This window comes from Nelumbo nucifera, chromosome 4 (assembly GCF_055504915.1).
Source record: "Nelumbo nucifera cultivar China Antique chromosome 4, China Antique-T2T, whole genome shotgun sequence".
Classification (NCBI taxonomy): Eukaryota; Viridiplantae; Streptophyta; class Magnoliopsida; order Proteales; family Nelumbonaceae; genus Nelumbo; species Nelumbo nucifera.
In genome coordinates, this window is record NC_142652.1 from 69,809,716 (window position 1) to 69,825,342 (window position 15,627).

The window sequence follows — 15,627 nt, forward strand, 5'->3', positions numbered from 1 at the left end:
TAATATCAGAGAAAGAGAGAGTTATAGTAAAAATAGTTAGGATTAAATTAAGAAGAAGATATTTCCGGAATACTTCTAGGTAACTAGTTGGGAATGGTTTTAGATGAGTTTACATGTGTCACATATTACAACACAAAAATAGAAAATTCAAAAGAAAGCCGAAAATTGGGAGGGGGAGTGAACAAGGAGAGGCCACCAAACGTGGATGAAATTTCTTTTAGTAAATAATAATGATTCTTTCTAAAATGTTGAAGCGTGTGTGACGTGTCATATATCATCAACCAAGTTACCTAAAAGCATTTCTAAAATCACTTTCTCCTAAAACATCTTCCACCAGACGTGGAAGTATACTTTATGAAACATAACTAGTGAAAACTAAATGGACTCTAACATCATTGATTGAGATTAGAATTAACATAAAACCGAGATATTAGTGAATGAAAAAAAAAGGCTCATTATTAAGCATTGACCAATTTCAAAATTAACATAGTTCGGATAGACTTCCCTCCAAACTCCCAAAAAGGGAACATCCCTGGGAAGAAATTATTCACTTCCTACTAAAAAAAGAGAAAAAAGAAAATAAAAACAATAATACATTGTACGATTCTCACTTGCTGTCTCATTATTTGTACTTTTATGTGTTAAAACATAATATGGGACGTCTTATGTCTCATATTCTCTTCCATTCTGATGCCTATTGTCAAGTAATTGCTTCATGGCTTAATGGCTCAACCCAAGGGTGACAGGTATTCCAGTTTCTGGCAACCACTCGTTCCCTTGAAGGAGTGGTCCAGCAGTGAAAGGAAGAGCCTCGTCTCTATTGGTGATGACCTTGAAACCCTTCCATTTGACCCTCTGGTTGGTGTTAGCACCTGGGCCAACGTTGTTATACTCGGCATAGAACAAAGTATCGAGTGCAAAGTTGCCTGCCCATGGCAACCACCCTTCAGGTCTGATTACATCACCAATTGTTGATTCCATGATAACCGTCACTGCATATTCTTTCCATGGGCGGCCCAAGTATGAAGGGATCTTCAACCTTTCGGGAACAAGCTTCGGTTCTGGCTCGATCTTGCAGTTCTGGAGAACCAAAGCAGAGCTCTCACCCTTCAATTTCTTTCCTTGTGCGGTCACTGTGTTTTGCTGGTTGTCCAGAGGCCTCCTAATGATGATCGTACTATCTTGGATCAATGTGATCGAGTCACCAAATATGAAGTCGATGGTACCAGAAATGGCACAGTTTTTATAGAATTGACGATGGGCCTGAACATACAAGGTGTCTTGGTACCCATCCATTCTACAATTGAAGAAGGCCGCCCTATCGGCTTGGACACGAAGCGCCACTGCCTGATGCCCTTCTGGACCGGCTGTGTTTTCAAATCCAATCGACTTGCCGATGAATCCATCTCCAATAACAGCTACGAGAGGAATAGAAATTTATGAAAAACAAACTTGTTAGAATCAAGAAAATAGGAACTAAAGGAGAAAGGAATATTAAGTTGATTGGATCCTGCTTACAGAACGAGGCAGTCTGAAATGTTGTGATGCCATCGCGGTTGCTCTTGTGTCCAGTGATGATTGTACTGGTTGGACCATCTCCATACATCAAAATATTAGTTTTCTCTTTTGTGATTGTAATGCACTCGTCGTAGGTCCCGGCTTTCACATATATAACATATCTAGAAGCACTATTCTTGGGGTATGCGGCAATTGCTTCAGCAATTGTCTTGTACTGCCCACTACCATCTTTGGCCACCACTGCACTAGGCGCCAGTCGTCCATTGTCTTGCAAAGCTAAAAGCTTACGGTCCGATGGTGCAAACCAAGTAGGGTAACCATCTGCATTTAGATGTCTATGGTGTCCGTGCTGTCCGTGATGTTGGTGCTGAGGCTTGATGTTGAAGCCAACGTTGATATTTAAGGATTCGAGTATTGAAGACATCTCACCGATGATGGTGAGGGCGTTGCTGGTAAGCTGAGTGGCATTGAGGAGTCCATTTCTCATTGATCTCTTCAACTCTCGGTGTTGGAATCCATCAATGCATGACTCTTGATAAGACACAACAGCGCTCAACCAATTCTTGAGCTCTGCAGTCAGATCAGCTGCTTTGTGCCTTTCATGGTGACCCACCATGGATATGGCTGATTGGAGCTCGTCTATGGCAAATTGCAACAACTCCTTGCAATCCTCGACTGCCATCTTATCAATGGAGCCGTGGGCGTCTTTAGCAATGACCCCTGACTTTTCCAATACAATTTGCACCTCTCGGGCGGTGACCTCAAAGGCGGCCTTGAGGTAATCATGAGGGGTAGCACTTGCATTGTTGGCTACAGGGGTAAGGGTTTTAATGCAAGAATCCCTGAAATCAGTGGCGGCACAGATAGCGTCGACACTTTTCATTGTCGCTGACATTGCTTTCTTGGCAATGTCCTCGACAGAGAAGCCATGATGGCCGACGGCAGTATCGATGGTGGTACCAAAAATAAGGAGGAGCGAGATACCGAAGCCTATCAGCTTGTCCATTTCTTTAATTGCCCACTTTCTCTTTCACGCTCTTTTAAACTGACAAATTAAGGTTGAGGCTGAGGAACTTGTGTGTGTGCGAGGGGTTTATAACATGCATGGTTAATCCCAATTTAGCATAACTACTTAATCAACTAACACCATCAAAGCCCCGTTAAATATGGGGTCATTGACTGAGCGCCACATGTCTTTAACAAAAAGGTCGTGGGAGACACTTTCAAATTTCTTATTCAAATTGATTTTAATTTAGATTGTGTTGAACATAAACTTGGTCTTGTCACCCATGGTTCAAAATATCGATATGATATACCCGGTACCGGGCCTATCATATCATATTGTTGGCTTAACGGTACACTCTTATAGGATCGTATTGGGGTGTGACCTGGTTCAAGGGGTAGACTAGCCTTAAATCAACCTTTTGGACTAGTTTAAAAGAAAAACAAAAAAAGGGAAAGCGGGCTTCAATACAGGCCGATATACTTTCACCAATATTTTATATTTTGTCAATAGAGCTGATGGAGACAAGTTCCCCCATGTAGGACCCGAATCTCCAATTCACATTTGCACCCCACGAAGGGATGCCCCACAATGCCCCACAGCACATCTCCACCTAGTATTGTGGGGCACCCCCCTTGTGGGGCGCAGATGTGAACTCTCCAATCTCTGAGTTCTTTTTTTTTTAATTAAAAGCTTTATTTGGGAAAAAGATTTACTTAATATAAAGAAATATTATAACCTAAATTAGATTAGCGTTTATCAATCATCATTAATCCACTACAAGAGAATTGACCTTTGGTAACAAGCACTTTGTTTGCGCCAAAAGATAAGCATTAACAACAATTGATCAACATTGTTGCTAAATAAAATGAATTGACAACAAAGGTTACTTAATTGTTGCTCATTTTATCTATAACTGTTGCTAAAGCAATGAATTGGAGACAGCTTACCACTGTCGCTTATTGCATATCCAACTATTACTAAATCAGTGAATTGGAAACTAATGTGAATCAACCGTTGCGAATTCAATCCTTAACTGTTGGCAATGCTATTGATTCTTTAGCAACAATCATTGAAAATTGTACTTACAAACATATTAAATACATCAACCAATGGAATAAGTAACAAAAATTCATTTTAATGAGTCAAACTTGAATTAATTCCAATGATTTGACTATTTGACAACCAAGTAATGATTAGCAACAATCATTGAAAATTGTAGGCAGACCATTCAGGAAAATGGCTAAGACCAAAATAGATGTGGATGAGTATACCCTCTCTGTCGAGTTTGACGAGGAGACTGTTAAATTTAATATTTTTTAAGCAATGAAATACCCAAGTGAAGACCATTCGATTTATTTGGTTGACACTATTGATCCAACTATGCAGGAAATTTTTGAAAAAGATATGAATGAGGAGCTAGAATCAAGTGCACAATTGGATACGAAGGCCCCTATTCCAGATTTGAACCCGCCCATGATGGATGGAATGGGAGTACACCGGAAGCTGCAACCACGAGAGTTAGGGTAGCAAAGGAGAACGTCGAGCATAACGACGTTAAACAATTGCGCTTGTGGGAGGCAACCCATTGTGCTAGTTAATTTTGTTATTTTGTCTAGTTTTGATTTTTGTGTTTAGCAGGAACCCAAAAAGACAAACAGGGAATTACCCCCAAATCCTTCTACTTTATGCATAATCACATACATTGGGGACAATGTATAACTTAAGTGTGGGGGGATTAGGGAAATCTGATGGAAATTTGGGATACCTTACCTTCTTGAAATTTCTGCTCCTTGGAAACTTATCTTTGAACGATTTCAACTTATCAGGAATCATGTGCTTAGGCTGAATAGATAAGATAGGATGCAAGCATGACTAACTGAATCTTTCTTGGCTGCATATGGTACCTCATGATTTTAATCAATCAATAGGCAAGATGCATAAGGATTTGATTGATTTTCACATAATTATCTGTCAAACATGGGTTGATTATTCTAGAACTTACAGTCTTAGACATATTGAGACCACACTCAATGAATTCATGGATTAGGCAACGAAACCTTGTGATTCTTGTGTAAAAAAAAAAATTTAGAAAATAAAATCGTGATTAATGTGAGATGGAACATAAAATGCACTCACATCTAGAAACAAAAACTAGTGTGAGATGGAGCATAAAATGCACTCACATCTAGAAACGAAAGCAAGTGTGAGATGGAGCATAAAATGCACTCACATCTTGAAAAAAAGGCAAGGGTGAGATGGAGCATAAAATGCACTCACCCTAGTGTTAGACAGTTTTTGTATGCCCTTAGCTTCAATCCGATTTGATGTACTTTTGTTATTTACTGGAAATAAATAAAGTGCATGTTTGATTCATGTTGTTTGGTTTAATTCTGTGTAAGACCCTAAAACTGGACAATAATAGAGACTCGTGTTAGTTTTAAATGTTCACAGCCATTGGATAAGTCTGGGGAGATTTATCCTGCCAAGGCTGATACTGGTGTGCCACCAAGTGTTGTGATGGCCTATCTCGGCCACCAGGGTAAGACCCAAGGCACATGCAGTATGGGATTACTCGAATCCTTGAACCGGACCAGATTTCCAGTATTGCCCTGGACCTTGGAGATAGATGGGCAAAACTGGAAAGTTACACCTGACCCCTAGACTCGATTATGACACTTCACTAGATGTCGGATCGGGCTGTCTTTGATATTCCAATCAGTGAGATCCTTAGATGAGGGTCAAAACCTGGGTATGTTGGGGCAGTTTGAGAATTCATCTGAGTGGGTGATCATAGTGACAGGATCAGCCACTTTGTCGGACAAAGGGTAATGATCGGGAATGCACTCTCTCTGATGGAAACCAAACTGCCGGCAGTTAATTTCAATCGTTGGAATTTTGTTTTGCAAAATTTATATAAATATTTATATATGTACAGTTTCAAAATGTTTGCAAATTGTTTTAATTCCCGGGATCCATGTGAGTGGAGAGTGCAGCACTGTTCCTTGCAGCCGAGGGAGAGGTCCTCTCTTGTCGGACAGTGATTGATCATTAAGGGCTGAGAGGTTAAGTGTAAACCGTTTAGGATAGTACCTGATGGGCTAATCTTGCACCTGCCCACAATCTCTGGGTTTTTAGAAGATGGCTTGGCCCAGGGACCACTTAATGTAAGTGTTGGGCCCATAGGGTCCATATGATGGGCTCAGGGATTTACTGAGTTTTTCAGTGAATTCGGCTGGGCCTTGTATTAAAGGCTGGGCTGAACCCATGTGGCTGGTGTGTAGATCAATGCTTGGGTCCCACGCCATACAAAGAAGCCCAACAGGGCAGCAGATTGGAAAGTAATTAAACACTGAACACTTAATGGGCCAAAAGCCCATTTCGAGGTGGGCTGATATGTAGGGCGAATCTGAGATTAATTTTAGCAAAAAGGATAGGGCCTTTAACCTTATCCACTCTAGGAGACCAAATTCAAATTAGATTTGAATCTGGTAACCTCTTAATAAGATTAGGAGTAAGCTAACTTAATCTGTCGATAGGATTAAGATTATCCCCTATCCAAATACTGATTTGGATTGGGATAACTCCTAATTAGGAGCTTTCTTAATCAAGAAGAAAGGAGGAGAAAAAAAAAACAGGTGGAGAAATATCAGATTTCGAACCACTTTTTGGTACACAAGATATACCTCCTGTGAATTAAGATTAGATCTCATTCATACTCTAGAGAGAAGAGAAGCAGGTTCAGCCATCTTCGTCCCAGGAGTTCTCTTCTAGCCGCCACCATTCCCTTTTGCAAGATTCGATCTTTGCAGCAAAAGGAAGTCAAGAAATCAGTCCTTGACATCAGTTTGCAAGAAAGACTGAAAAGACTTAGTGTTTAGTGTTTCCAGAGGGTTCTTGCGAAGGATCCAGTGTGTAGGACGCACCTTGCTGGTTCTATTCCATCCATAGTTGTGCCATCTTCAGCAGGAACGGATCTTGGTGTATTCTTTGGGCGTGAACACCAACTTTGGGAGATACTGCTTCTCTGGATCAGGTATATTCCTCCATTTTACCTTTTGGTTCAGATCTGATTCGATTTTGGTTCAAGTAAGATCCTTGAATATGGTATTCTAAATTTAGGGAATATGATTCCCAGTTGGAAGAAGGTAGGAAATTTTTGAAATTTGCCCACCCATTCCGCAACCTTTTTGGCGTCCATCAGATGGATCCTACCATTCTTTCACCTAGAACCCTAACCCCATTCTCACCTTCAGATCCTAGGAAATCATACTAAGTGGTGGAGATGTGATACATAGCAAGCTTATGTCAAAAAGCACACCTTGTTTTGGCTTAAGAAAACAAATAAAGGTAAGTGAATCTAGCTGTATTGGTTTGTTAAAGCAATGAGTACCCATTCAGCCAAGGATGTTTCAGCCAGGAAGGCTTGTCTCCTGGACTATCGATTTAACCTGGGACCATGGGGAATCGTGATTTGCAATCACTCTTGGATGAGAAGAAGGGGAGAAAGAGATATAAAGAGGGAAGGTTACCAAGTCTGGACTAAAGCATGCAATGAACCAGGCCTCATGTAGAGAAAAAGAAAGATCGAAAATCAGTAGTTGGTTTCTTTTGTATTACTTGAGTTTTGCCTTGCCCGAGGACGGGCAAAGTTTAAGTGTGGGGGGATTTGATGAGACCAAAAAGAACCCTAATTTTATCCCCTAAAATTTACTCTTTTACATTTATTTAGCACTTAAATGGACTCATTATTCTTGTATTTTGATTCAGGGCAATAAAGAAGGCAATTGGAAGAAAACAGGGCAAATCGGGTGATTTTGCACAGTTTCGACGAAAGGAAGGCCCACAACTTTTATGTTTTGGGTGATTTTGCACAGTTCCGAACTCCGAATTGGACAAGTCATGAAGCATTAGAAATATGAAAGGAAGGCCCACAACTTTTATGTTTTGGGTTTTGATAGATTCGGTCCGCATCGAGTACGAAAATGAGCCCGAAGTCGGAGCAAATTCACAGCCAGGCCCATTTCACAACTTAAGCCCAACTCGCAGAAGTACCTTGAAGCAGCCCATGTTTTAAAGCAGCCCAACTCGAATTCAAGAGTCAAGAGTCCAAATCTCGAATGTAATCTCCAAAGAGAGGGTCTTATCAGATCTAAAGTCTTGAATGTGATCCTAGAGAGATAAGAAGATTGAGATTAGATCATTAGATAAGAGATACGATAGGATTAGTTCAAAGAAGATCAAGACTCCCTAAAGATAAGATGATCTCCTAGAAGGAGTTAGAAAACAGCCCTCTCCTTTGGCTATATAAAGAGGGGGGTGAACCAGCTCTAGCATCTCTCATTCCAAGTTCCAAGAGATCATCAAGAAGACCAAGAAAGCTCAAGAAAGCAGTTCGGCCATGGAGAAGCAAAGCATGGAGATTGCGCAGATCATGAGCAGCTAAGCTTCTTTTTTCTGGTTCAAGGAGGGAGGTTCGATTGTGTCATTGTGAGGTTCTGTAGTTAATTTATTTTTTTGCTTTCTAATTCAAGTATTCTTTGATTCTTGTGCATATTTTTATTGGATGTTGATGTTAATTAGTTTGACAAACTGAATTAATGTTGATTTTCCTACTGCTATCCATGATTTTGGTGATCCGTAATTGTCACGGAAAGTGGTACAAGTAGCAATTAGGTTAATATCTTTCTGGGTCAATTGTTCGTGACATCCTTTGACCAATGTATTGACATTGTTTAACCTAAAAGGAATCGATGGAACAAGATTCAATATGCAGCTATCTCAATCATTGTTGTTTTGGTTTAACTATTTTCACAAATCTTAATGCTATCACTGTTTAACATGGAACGCTATCGTACCCAGTTGAGTGGTGATAAGTGTTAATCAAATGCTGGGTTTGGTCAACTGAATTAGGAATACACGGTTTATTATGACTATCCTAATAAATCTAAGGTTAAATGCTTGAATTGCAAGAATGCTGAAATGTACCTAGGATCGATTGTCAATCGATTCAACCCGAACCCTTGAACCAGAATTCGGTAAGACTGATTTTCTCTTGTTTGTTTAGTTGCTTTCTTACTCTTTTAATTTTAGTTATTAAATTTTCCCACTCAATCATAGTATTCATTCGGCTGAGAATTTACTGTTAGCTCCCTGTGGGATTCGACCTAGTTCCACTTTTACTACAAATATTTTATTGTAGGACTAGTACTAATTTTGAGGGCTTCGACAAACCCGTCAAAATTTTGGCGCCGCTGCCAGGGAGCAACTTTAATTTCTTAGCTATTACCTTCTCTTTGTTAACCTCTTTTGTTTTATGACTCCGGCTTCTCAACGAGGTGAAGGAACGTTCACCAAAAAAAGGTGAATTCAGATTGTGACTTACTCATCTGTGATCTACCCATCTTCGAAGGAAAAGAAAGAATGGTTGACAGAGAGAGGACGTTGAGAGAGTTAGCTGCACCAATGATGAACCAACAGCCCCTATGCATCATGTATCCCAATCTTGAGGTAGGTTTTGAATTGAAATCCGGTTTGATTCAATTATTGCCTATTTTTCATGGTTTTCCAGGTGAGGACCCTCATAAGCATCTAAAGGAATTCCATGTTGTCTGTTCGAGCATGAAGCCCCACGGTATGACCGAGAACCAAGTAAAAATTATAGCCTTTCCATTTACTTTATGCGATAAAGCAAAGGATTGGTTATATATTCTTCCTCCTGGTTCAATACGCACATGGGATGAGATGAATAGGATATTTTTGGATAAATATTTCCCTGCATCCCGGGCTACAAATATAAGAAAAGAAATATGTGGAGTTCGGCAATTTGGTGGTGAGACGCTATATGAATATTGGGAAAGATTTAAACAACTTGTTGCTAGCTGTCCACACCACCAAATACCCGAACAGCTTTTGATCCAATACTTCTATGAAGGGCTTCGGCCCATGGATAGAAGTATGGTCGATGCAGCCAGTGGAGGAGATTTAGTGAACAAGACACCCGAAGCGGCCAAGGAATTAATTTCCAACATGGCCGAAAATTCACAGCAGTTCGGTGCAAGGACAGATGGTCCCATTAGGCATGCAAATGAGGTAAGCCATGTAAATTTAGAAAATCAGATTTCCGACTTAACTACCTTGGTTAGGCAACTAGCCGCAGGACAATTACAAACTGCTAAGGTGTGTGGTATCTGTTCGATCCCTGGCTATCCTACGGACATGTGTCCATCATTACAAGATGGATCGATGCAGCAAGTAAACACCGTAAGAAGATTCCCGGGGCAGCCCCAACGAAAGTATGATCCCTACTCCAATTATTACAATCCGGGGTGGAGAGATCATCCAAATTTAAGCTACGCGAACCAAAGAGGACAGCAGCAATATCAGCCCCATTTTTTCAGTTGACAGCCCCAGTTTTCAACACCCTTCACAATGCAAGGCCAACAACTCGAATTCAGGTATGTCATTAGAAGATATAGTTAAGGCTCTAGCTACGAATACTCAGCAATTTCAGCAGGAAACAAGAGCCAGCATTCAGAATTTGAGGAATCAAATCAGCCAACTTGCCACTTCCATTAGCAAGTTGGAGGCGCAGAGCTCCGAGAAACTACCATCACAAATGGTAGTCAAACCCAAGGAGAATGTAAGTGCAGTGGTGCTGAGAAGCGGGAAGGAACTGCAGCTAGAACCCACCTCACCAAGGAAGGCAGATAAAGGACAGGGAGAAGAGGAGGTACAGGACTCAAACGAGAGTCCCATTAAGGTAAGAGTTGGAGAGAACATTTCAGCCGTGATCAAGAGGACCTTACCAAAAAAACATGCTGATCCAGGTATGTTCGTCCTACCTTGTGTGATTGGCAATAAGCGAATCGAGCATGCCATGCTAGACTTAGGTGCATCTATCAACGTCATGCCATACTCGATTTACTATGCTTTGATATTAGGTCCTTTAAAGAAAACAAAAGTTGTTATCCAATTAACTGATCGTTCTAATGCCTACCCAAAAGGGATTGTTGAGAATGTACTGGTGCAGGTTAACGATTTAATTTTCCCAACTGATTTTTACATTCTGAAGATGGAGGAGGACACGATCACAAGTTCAGCCCCACTTCTATTAGGCAGGCCATTCATGAAAACGGCCAAGACCAAAATAGATGTGGATGAGGGTACCCTCTCCATCGAGTTTGATGGGAAGACTGTTAAATTTAATATTTTTGAAGCTATGAAGTACCCAAGTGAAGACCATTCGATCTATTTGGTTGACACTATTGATCCAACTTTGTAGGAAATTTTTGAAAAATATATGAATGAGGAGCTAGAATCGAGTGCACAATTGGATACGAAGGCCCCTATTCCAGATTTGAACCCGCCCATGATAGATGGAAGGGGAGCACACCGGAAGCTGCAACTACGAGAGTTAGGGTAGCAAAGGAGAACGTTGAGCATAACGACATTAAACAATTGCGCTTGTGGGAGGCAACCCATTGTGTTTAGTTAATTTTGTTATTTTGTTTGATTTTGATTTTTGTGTTTAGCAGGAACCAAACATGACAAACAGGGAAGTACCCCCAAATCCTTCTACTTTATGCATAATCAGATACATTGGGGACAATGTATAACTTAAGTGTGGGGGGATTAGGGAAATCTGATGGAAATTTGGGATACCTTACCTTCTTGAAATTTCTGCTCCATGGAAACTTATCCTTGAACGATTTCTACTTATCAGGAATCATGTGCTTAGGCTGAATAGATAAGATAGGATGCAAGCGTGACTAACTGAATCTTTCTTGGCTGCATATGGTACCTCATGATTTTAATCGATCAATAGGCAAGATGCATAAGGGTTTGATTGATTTTCACATAATTATCTGTCAAACATGGGTTGATTATTCTAGAAGTTGTTGTGTTAGACATATTGAGACCACGGTCAATGAATTCATGGATCAGGCGGCGAAACCCTGTGATTCTTGTGTAGAAAAAAAAAATTTAGAAAATAAAATCATGACTAATGTGAGATGGAACATAAAATGCACTCACATCTACAAACGAAAACAAGTGTGAGATGGAGCATAAAATGCACTCACATCTAGAAACGAAAGCAAGTTTGAGATGGAGCATAAAATGCACTCACATCTTGAAAAGAAGGCAAGGGTGAGATGGAGCATAAAATGCACTCACCCTAGAACCCCAACCCCATTCTCACCTTCAGATCCTAGGAATTCATACTAAGTGGTGGAGATGTGATACATAGCAAGTTTATGGCAATAAGCACACATTGTTTTGGCTTAAGAAACAAAGAAAGGTAAGTGAATCTGGCTGTATTAGTTTGTTTAAGCAATGAGTACCTATTCAGCCAAGGATGTTTTAGCCAGGAAGGCTTGTCTCCTGGACTATCGCTTTAACCTGGGACCATTGTGAATGGTGATTTGCAATCACTCTTGGACGAGAAGAAGGGGAGAAAGAGATAAAAAGAGGGAAGGTTACCAAGTCTGGACTAAAGCATGCAATGAACCAGGCCTCATGTAGAGAAAAAGAAAGATTGAAAATCTGTAGTTGGTTTCTTTTGTGTTACTTGAGTTTTTGCCTTGCCCGAGGATGGGCAAAGTTTAAGTGTGGGGGGATTTGATGAGACCAAAAAGAACCCTATTTTTATCCCCTAATATTCACTCTTTTACATTTATTTATCACTTAAATGGATTTATTACTCTTGTAATTCGATTCAGGGAAATAATGAAGGCAATTGGAAAAAAATAAGGCAAATCGGGTGATTTTGCACAGCTTCGGCAACAGTCTGTAATCTGGGCCTAACTCTTAATTCCGGACTCCGAATTGGACAATTGAAGAAGTATTAGAAATCTGAAAAGAAGGCCCACAACGTTTTTGTTTTGGGTTTTGACAAATTCGGCCCGCATCGAGTATGAAAATGAGCCCGAAATCGGAGCAAGTTCGTAGCCAGGCCCATTTCACAAATTAAACCCAACTCGAGAAGTACCTTGAAGCAGCCCAACTCGAATTCAAGAGTCAAGAGTCGAAATCTCGAATGTAATCTTCAAAGAGAGAGTCTTATCAGATCTAAAGTCTTGAATGTGATCCTAAAGAGATAAGAAGATTGAGATTACATCATTAGAGAAGAGATAGGATAGGATTAGTTCAAGGAAGATCAAGACTCCCTAAAGATAAGATGATCTCCTAGAAGGAGTTGGAAAACAGCCATCTCCTTTGGATATATAAAGAGGGGGGTGAACCAACTCTAGCATCTTTCATTCCAAGTTCCAAGTGATCATCAAGAAGACCAAGAAAGCTCAAGAAAGCAGTTCGGCCATGGAGAAGCAAAGCGTGGAGATTGCGTAGATCATGAGCAGCTAAGCTTCTTTTTTCTGGTTCAAGGAGGGAGGTTCGATTGTGTCATTGTGAGGTTCTGTAGTTAATTTATTTTCTTGCTTTCTAATTCAAGTATTCATTGATTCTTGTGCATATTTTTATTGGATGTTAATGTTAATTAGTTTGCCAAACTGAATTAATGTTGATTTTCCTACTGCTATCCATGATTTCGGTGATCCATAATTGTCACGAATAGTGGTACAAATAGCAATTAGGTTAATATCTTTCTGGGTCAATTGTTCGTGACAACCTTTGACCAATGTATTGACATTGTTTAACCTAAAAGGAATCGATGGAACAAGATTCAATAATTGCAGCTATCTCAATCATTGTTGTTTTGGTTTAACTATTTTCACAAATCTTAATGCTATCACTGTTTTAACATGGAATGCTATCGTACCCAGTTGAGTGGTGATAAGTGTTGATCGAATGCTGGGTTTGGTTAACTGAATTAGGAAAACACATGGTTTATTATGACTATCCTAATAAATCTAAGGTTAGATGCTTGAATTGCAAGAATGCTGAAATGTACCTAGGATCGATGGCCAATCGATTCAGCCCGAACCCTTGAACCAGAATTCGGTAAGACTAATTTTCTCTTGTTTGTTTAGTTGCTTTCTTATTCTTTTAATTTTAGTTATTAAATTTTCCCACTCAATCATAGTATTCATTCGACTGAGAGATTACTGTTAGCTCACTGTGGGATTTGACCTAGTACCACTTTTACTACAAATATTTTATTGTGAGACTAGTACTAATTTTGAGGGCTTCGACAAACCCGTCAATCCTTGATAGAGATATGGGGATCATCACTAATGCATAGGATGAACATGCACTCGAAAGAGGCTGTTCATGACGTTGGGGTTTCACCAAACCAAGGCTTAATCCCAATCCATTCTAGTGATTCATTTTGATTGATTGCTGAATTCTGAGATTAACATTAACTACTTACTCTTCTAACCTGAATTGAAAGGCAATTGAACCAATAATTTAGATAGATTTTAGTTTAGGATTTTTAACTTTTGAATAAAGTTTTGACTTATTGTTGATCAGATAAGAAGTGCCCAATTTAGTATTGGTAATTGTTTCCTAAATCCTCGTGGGAACGATACTTTATTCCCTACTTACTACTTGAACAGCTAGTGCACTTGCTAGTGTCACAATGACCCATCAGTTTTCTTAGATTAGGATTTTCTCTTTTAAGGAGTTTTAAGTAGGATTCTATTATGAAGTGTTTCAGATTAAGAATAAGAGTTATAAGGGTGTATACCTATATAAAGAGTAGCTAGGAGAAGGCTAAGATAGTTCTCTTGATATCAATTTTCTCTTAATTGTTTTCTGAAGAATTCTTCTTCCAAAAATTCAACTTCTGCTCTTTTGTTTGAAGCTTTTCTCATGCTTTTCATTTTGGTACTGCATTAGTTGGTATTAGAGCACAAGTTTGATCATTCTTTGGATTATGGCTTCTATGAAGAAACCAGTAGCTCACATCATGGAAAAGGAACTCAACAACAAAACATAAGAAGAGATGGTAGAGCTGAGAAGACAAGATGAGGCACTTGCTGAGCAGGTGAAAATGTTGTGTTCCTAGTCGTAAACAAGGGATAGCAACTTCGACGCAAATATCTCCACACATTCCGTTTCATTATCAAGGTAAGCAACTAGATTGGCTGTAGTTACGGGTAGTGACCAAAGATGGTGGCAAACAGATCTCACAACTAGATTGACTGTAGTTGCAGGTAGTGACCAAAGGCGGTGGTAAGCAGATCTCAAGGTTGAGATCCTGAAATTCCAAGGGGGCATGACTCCAGAAGAATTCATGGATTGGCTCTTCGTGGTAGAAGAAATCCTTGAATTCAAGGAAGTTTCGGAAAATAAGATTGTGTCCTTAATAACCACTTGGTTTAGAGGATGAGCAGTTGCATGGTGGCATCAATTGAAGGTTTTGCGACAGAAAAGAGGCAAGGAAAAGATTAAGACATGGAAGAAATTCAAGGCAAAGATGAGGTCAGAATTTCTACCCCATAATTATATTCATTTACTTTATCAAGAATTTCAAAATCTAAAGCAAAGAACTAATACAGTAGATGAATATATAAAGAAGTTTCATATATTAGTGGCCAGGAATGAGTTAGCTGAAACCGAAGACCAATTGGTGGCTAGGTATATAGGTGAGTTGGGACCAAATATTCGAGATATATTAGACCTATTTGGCTATTATGATGTGTCTATGGCACAACAACATGCTTTAACCATAGAAAAACAAAGCAGCCGACCTAACCAATTGGGCCGAACGCAAACTAATGTGGCTAGACCACCCCCATGTGATAATCCTAACTCGCCTCTAAATTAGCCACAGTCCCATCGGCTGAACTAAAACTAAGGGCATGGACCTAATCAAAACCAAGTGGGTCCACCTGGATTGAAGTGTTTTAAGTGTGGTGAATAAGGCCATAAATCTGTTGAATGTGTGAGGGGTGATAAAAGAAAAGGGGTGATATTTGTAGAAGATGAGAGTGAAACCCAATTAGTAGCATTTGACTATTCAGCCCCACCTGTGTTTGACTCTTATAATGAAGAAACCTTTGAGGGAGAAATGGTATATGAGGATGTGAGAGAGGCCTTGGTGATGCAGCGATCATTCCTAACTCATAGGGATGAATCATCTGATTGGCTAAGTGATGAGAATAGAATTTGTCATATCTTTACCCCTCAATATTTAGTAT

The 15,627-nt window shown here is 39.8% G+C and overlaps 1 protein-coding gene across 1 annotated transcript; it reads right to left on the reverse strand.

The window, feature by feature from the left end:
* Positions 1 to 430: 430 nt before the first annotated feature.
* Positions 431 to 2,584, reverse strand: LOC148800691 (pectinesterase/pectinesterase inhibitor-like). Its single transcript, XM_088903977.1, has 2 exons — positions 1,519 to 2,584; positions 431 to 1,418 (listed from the first exon to the last, which is right to left on the reverse strand). Exons 1-2 carry the CDS (start codon positions 2,522 to 2,524, stop codon positions 721 to 723), a joined length of 1,704 nt encoding a protein of 567 aa, XP_088760103.1. The 5' UTR covers positions 2,525 to 2,584; the 3' UTR covers positions 431 to 720.
* Between the last annotated feature and the right edge of the window lie 13,043 nt (positions 2,585 to 15,627).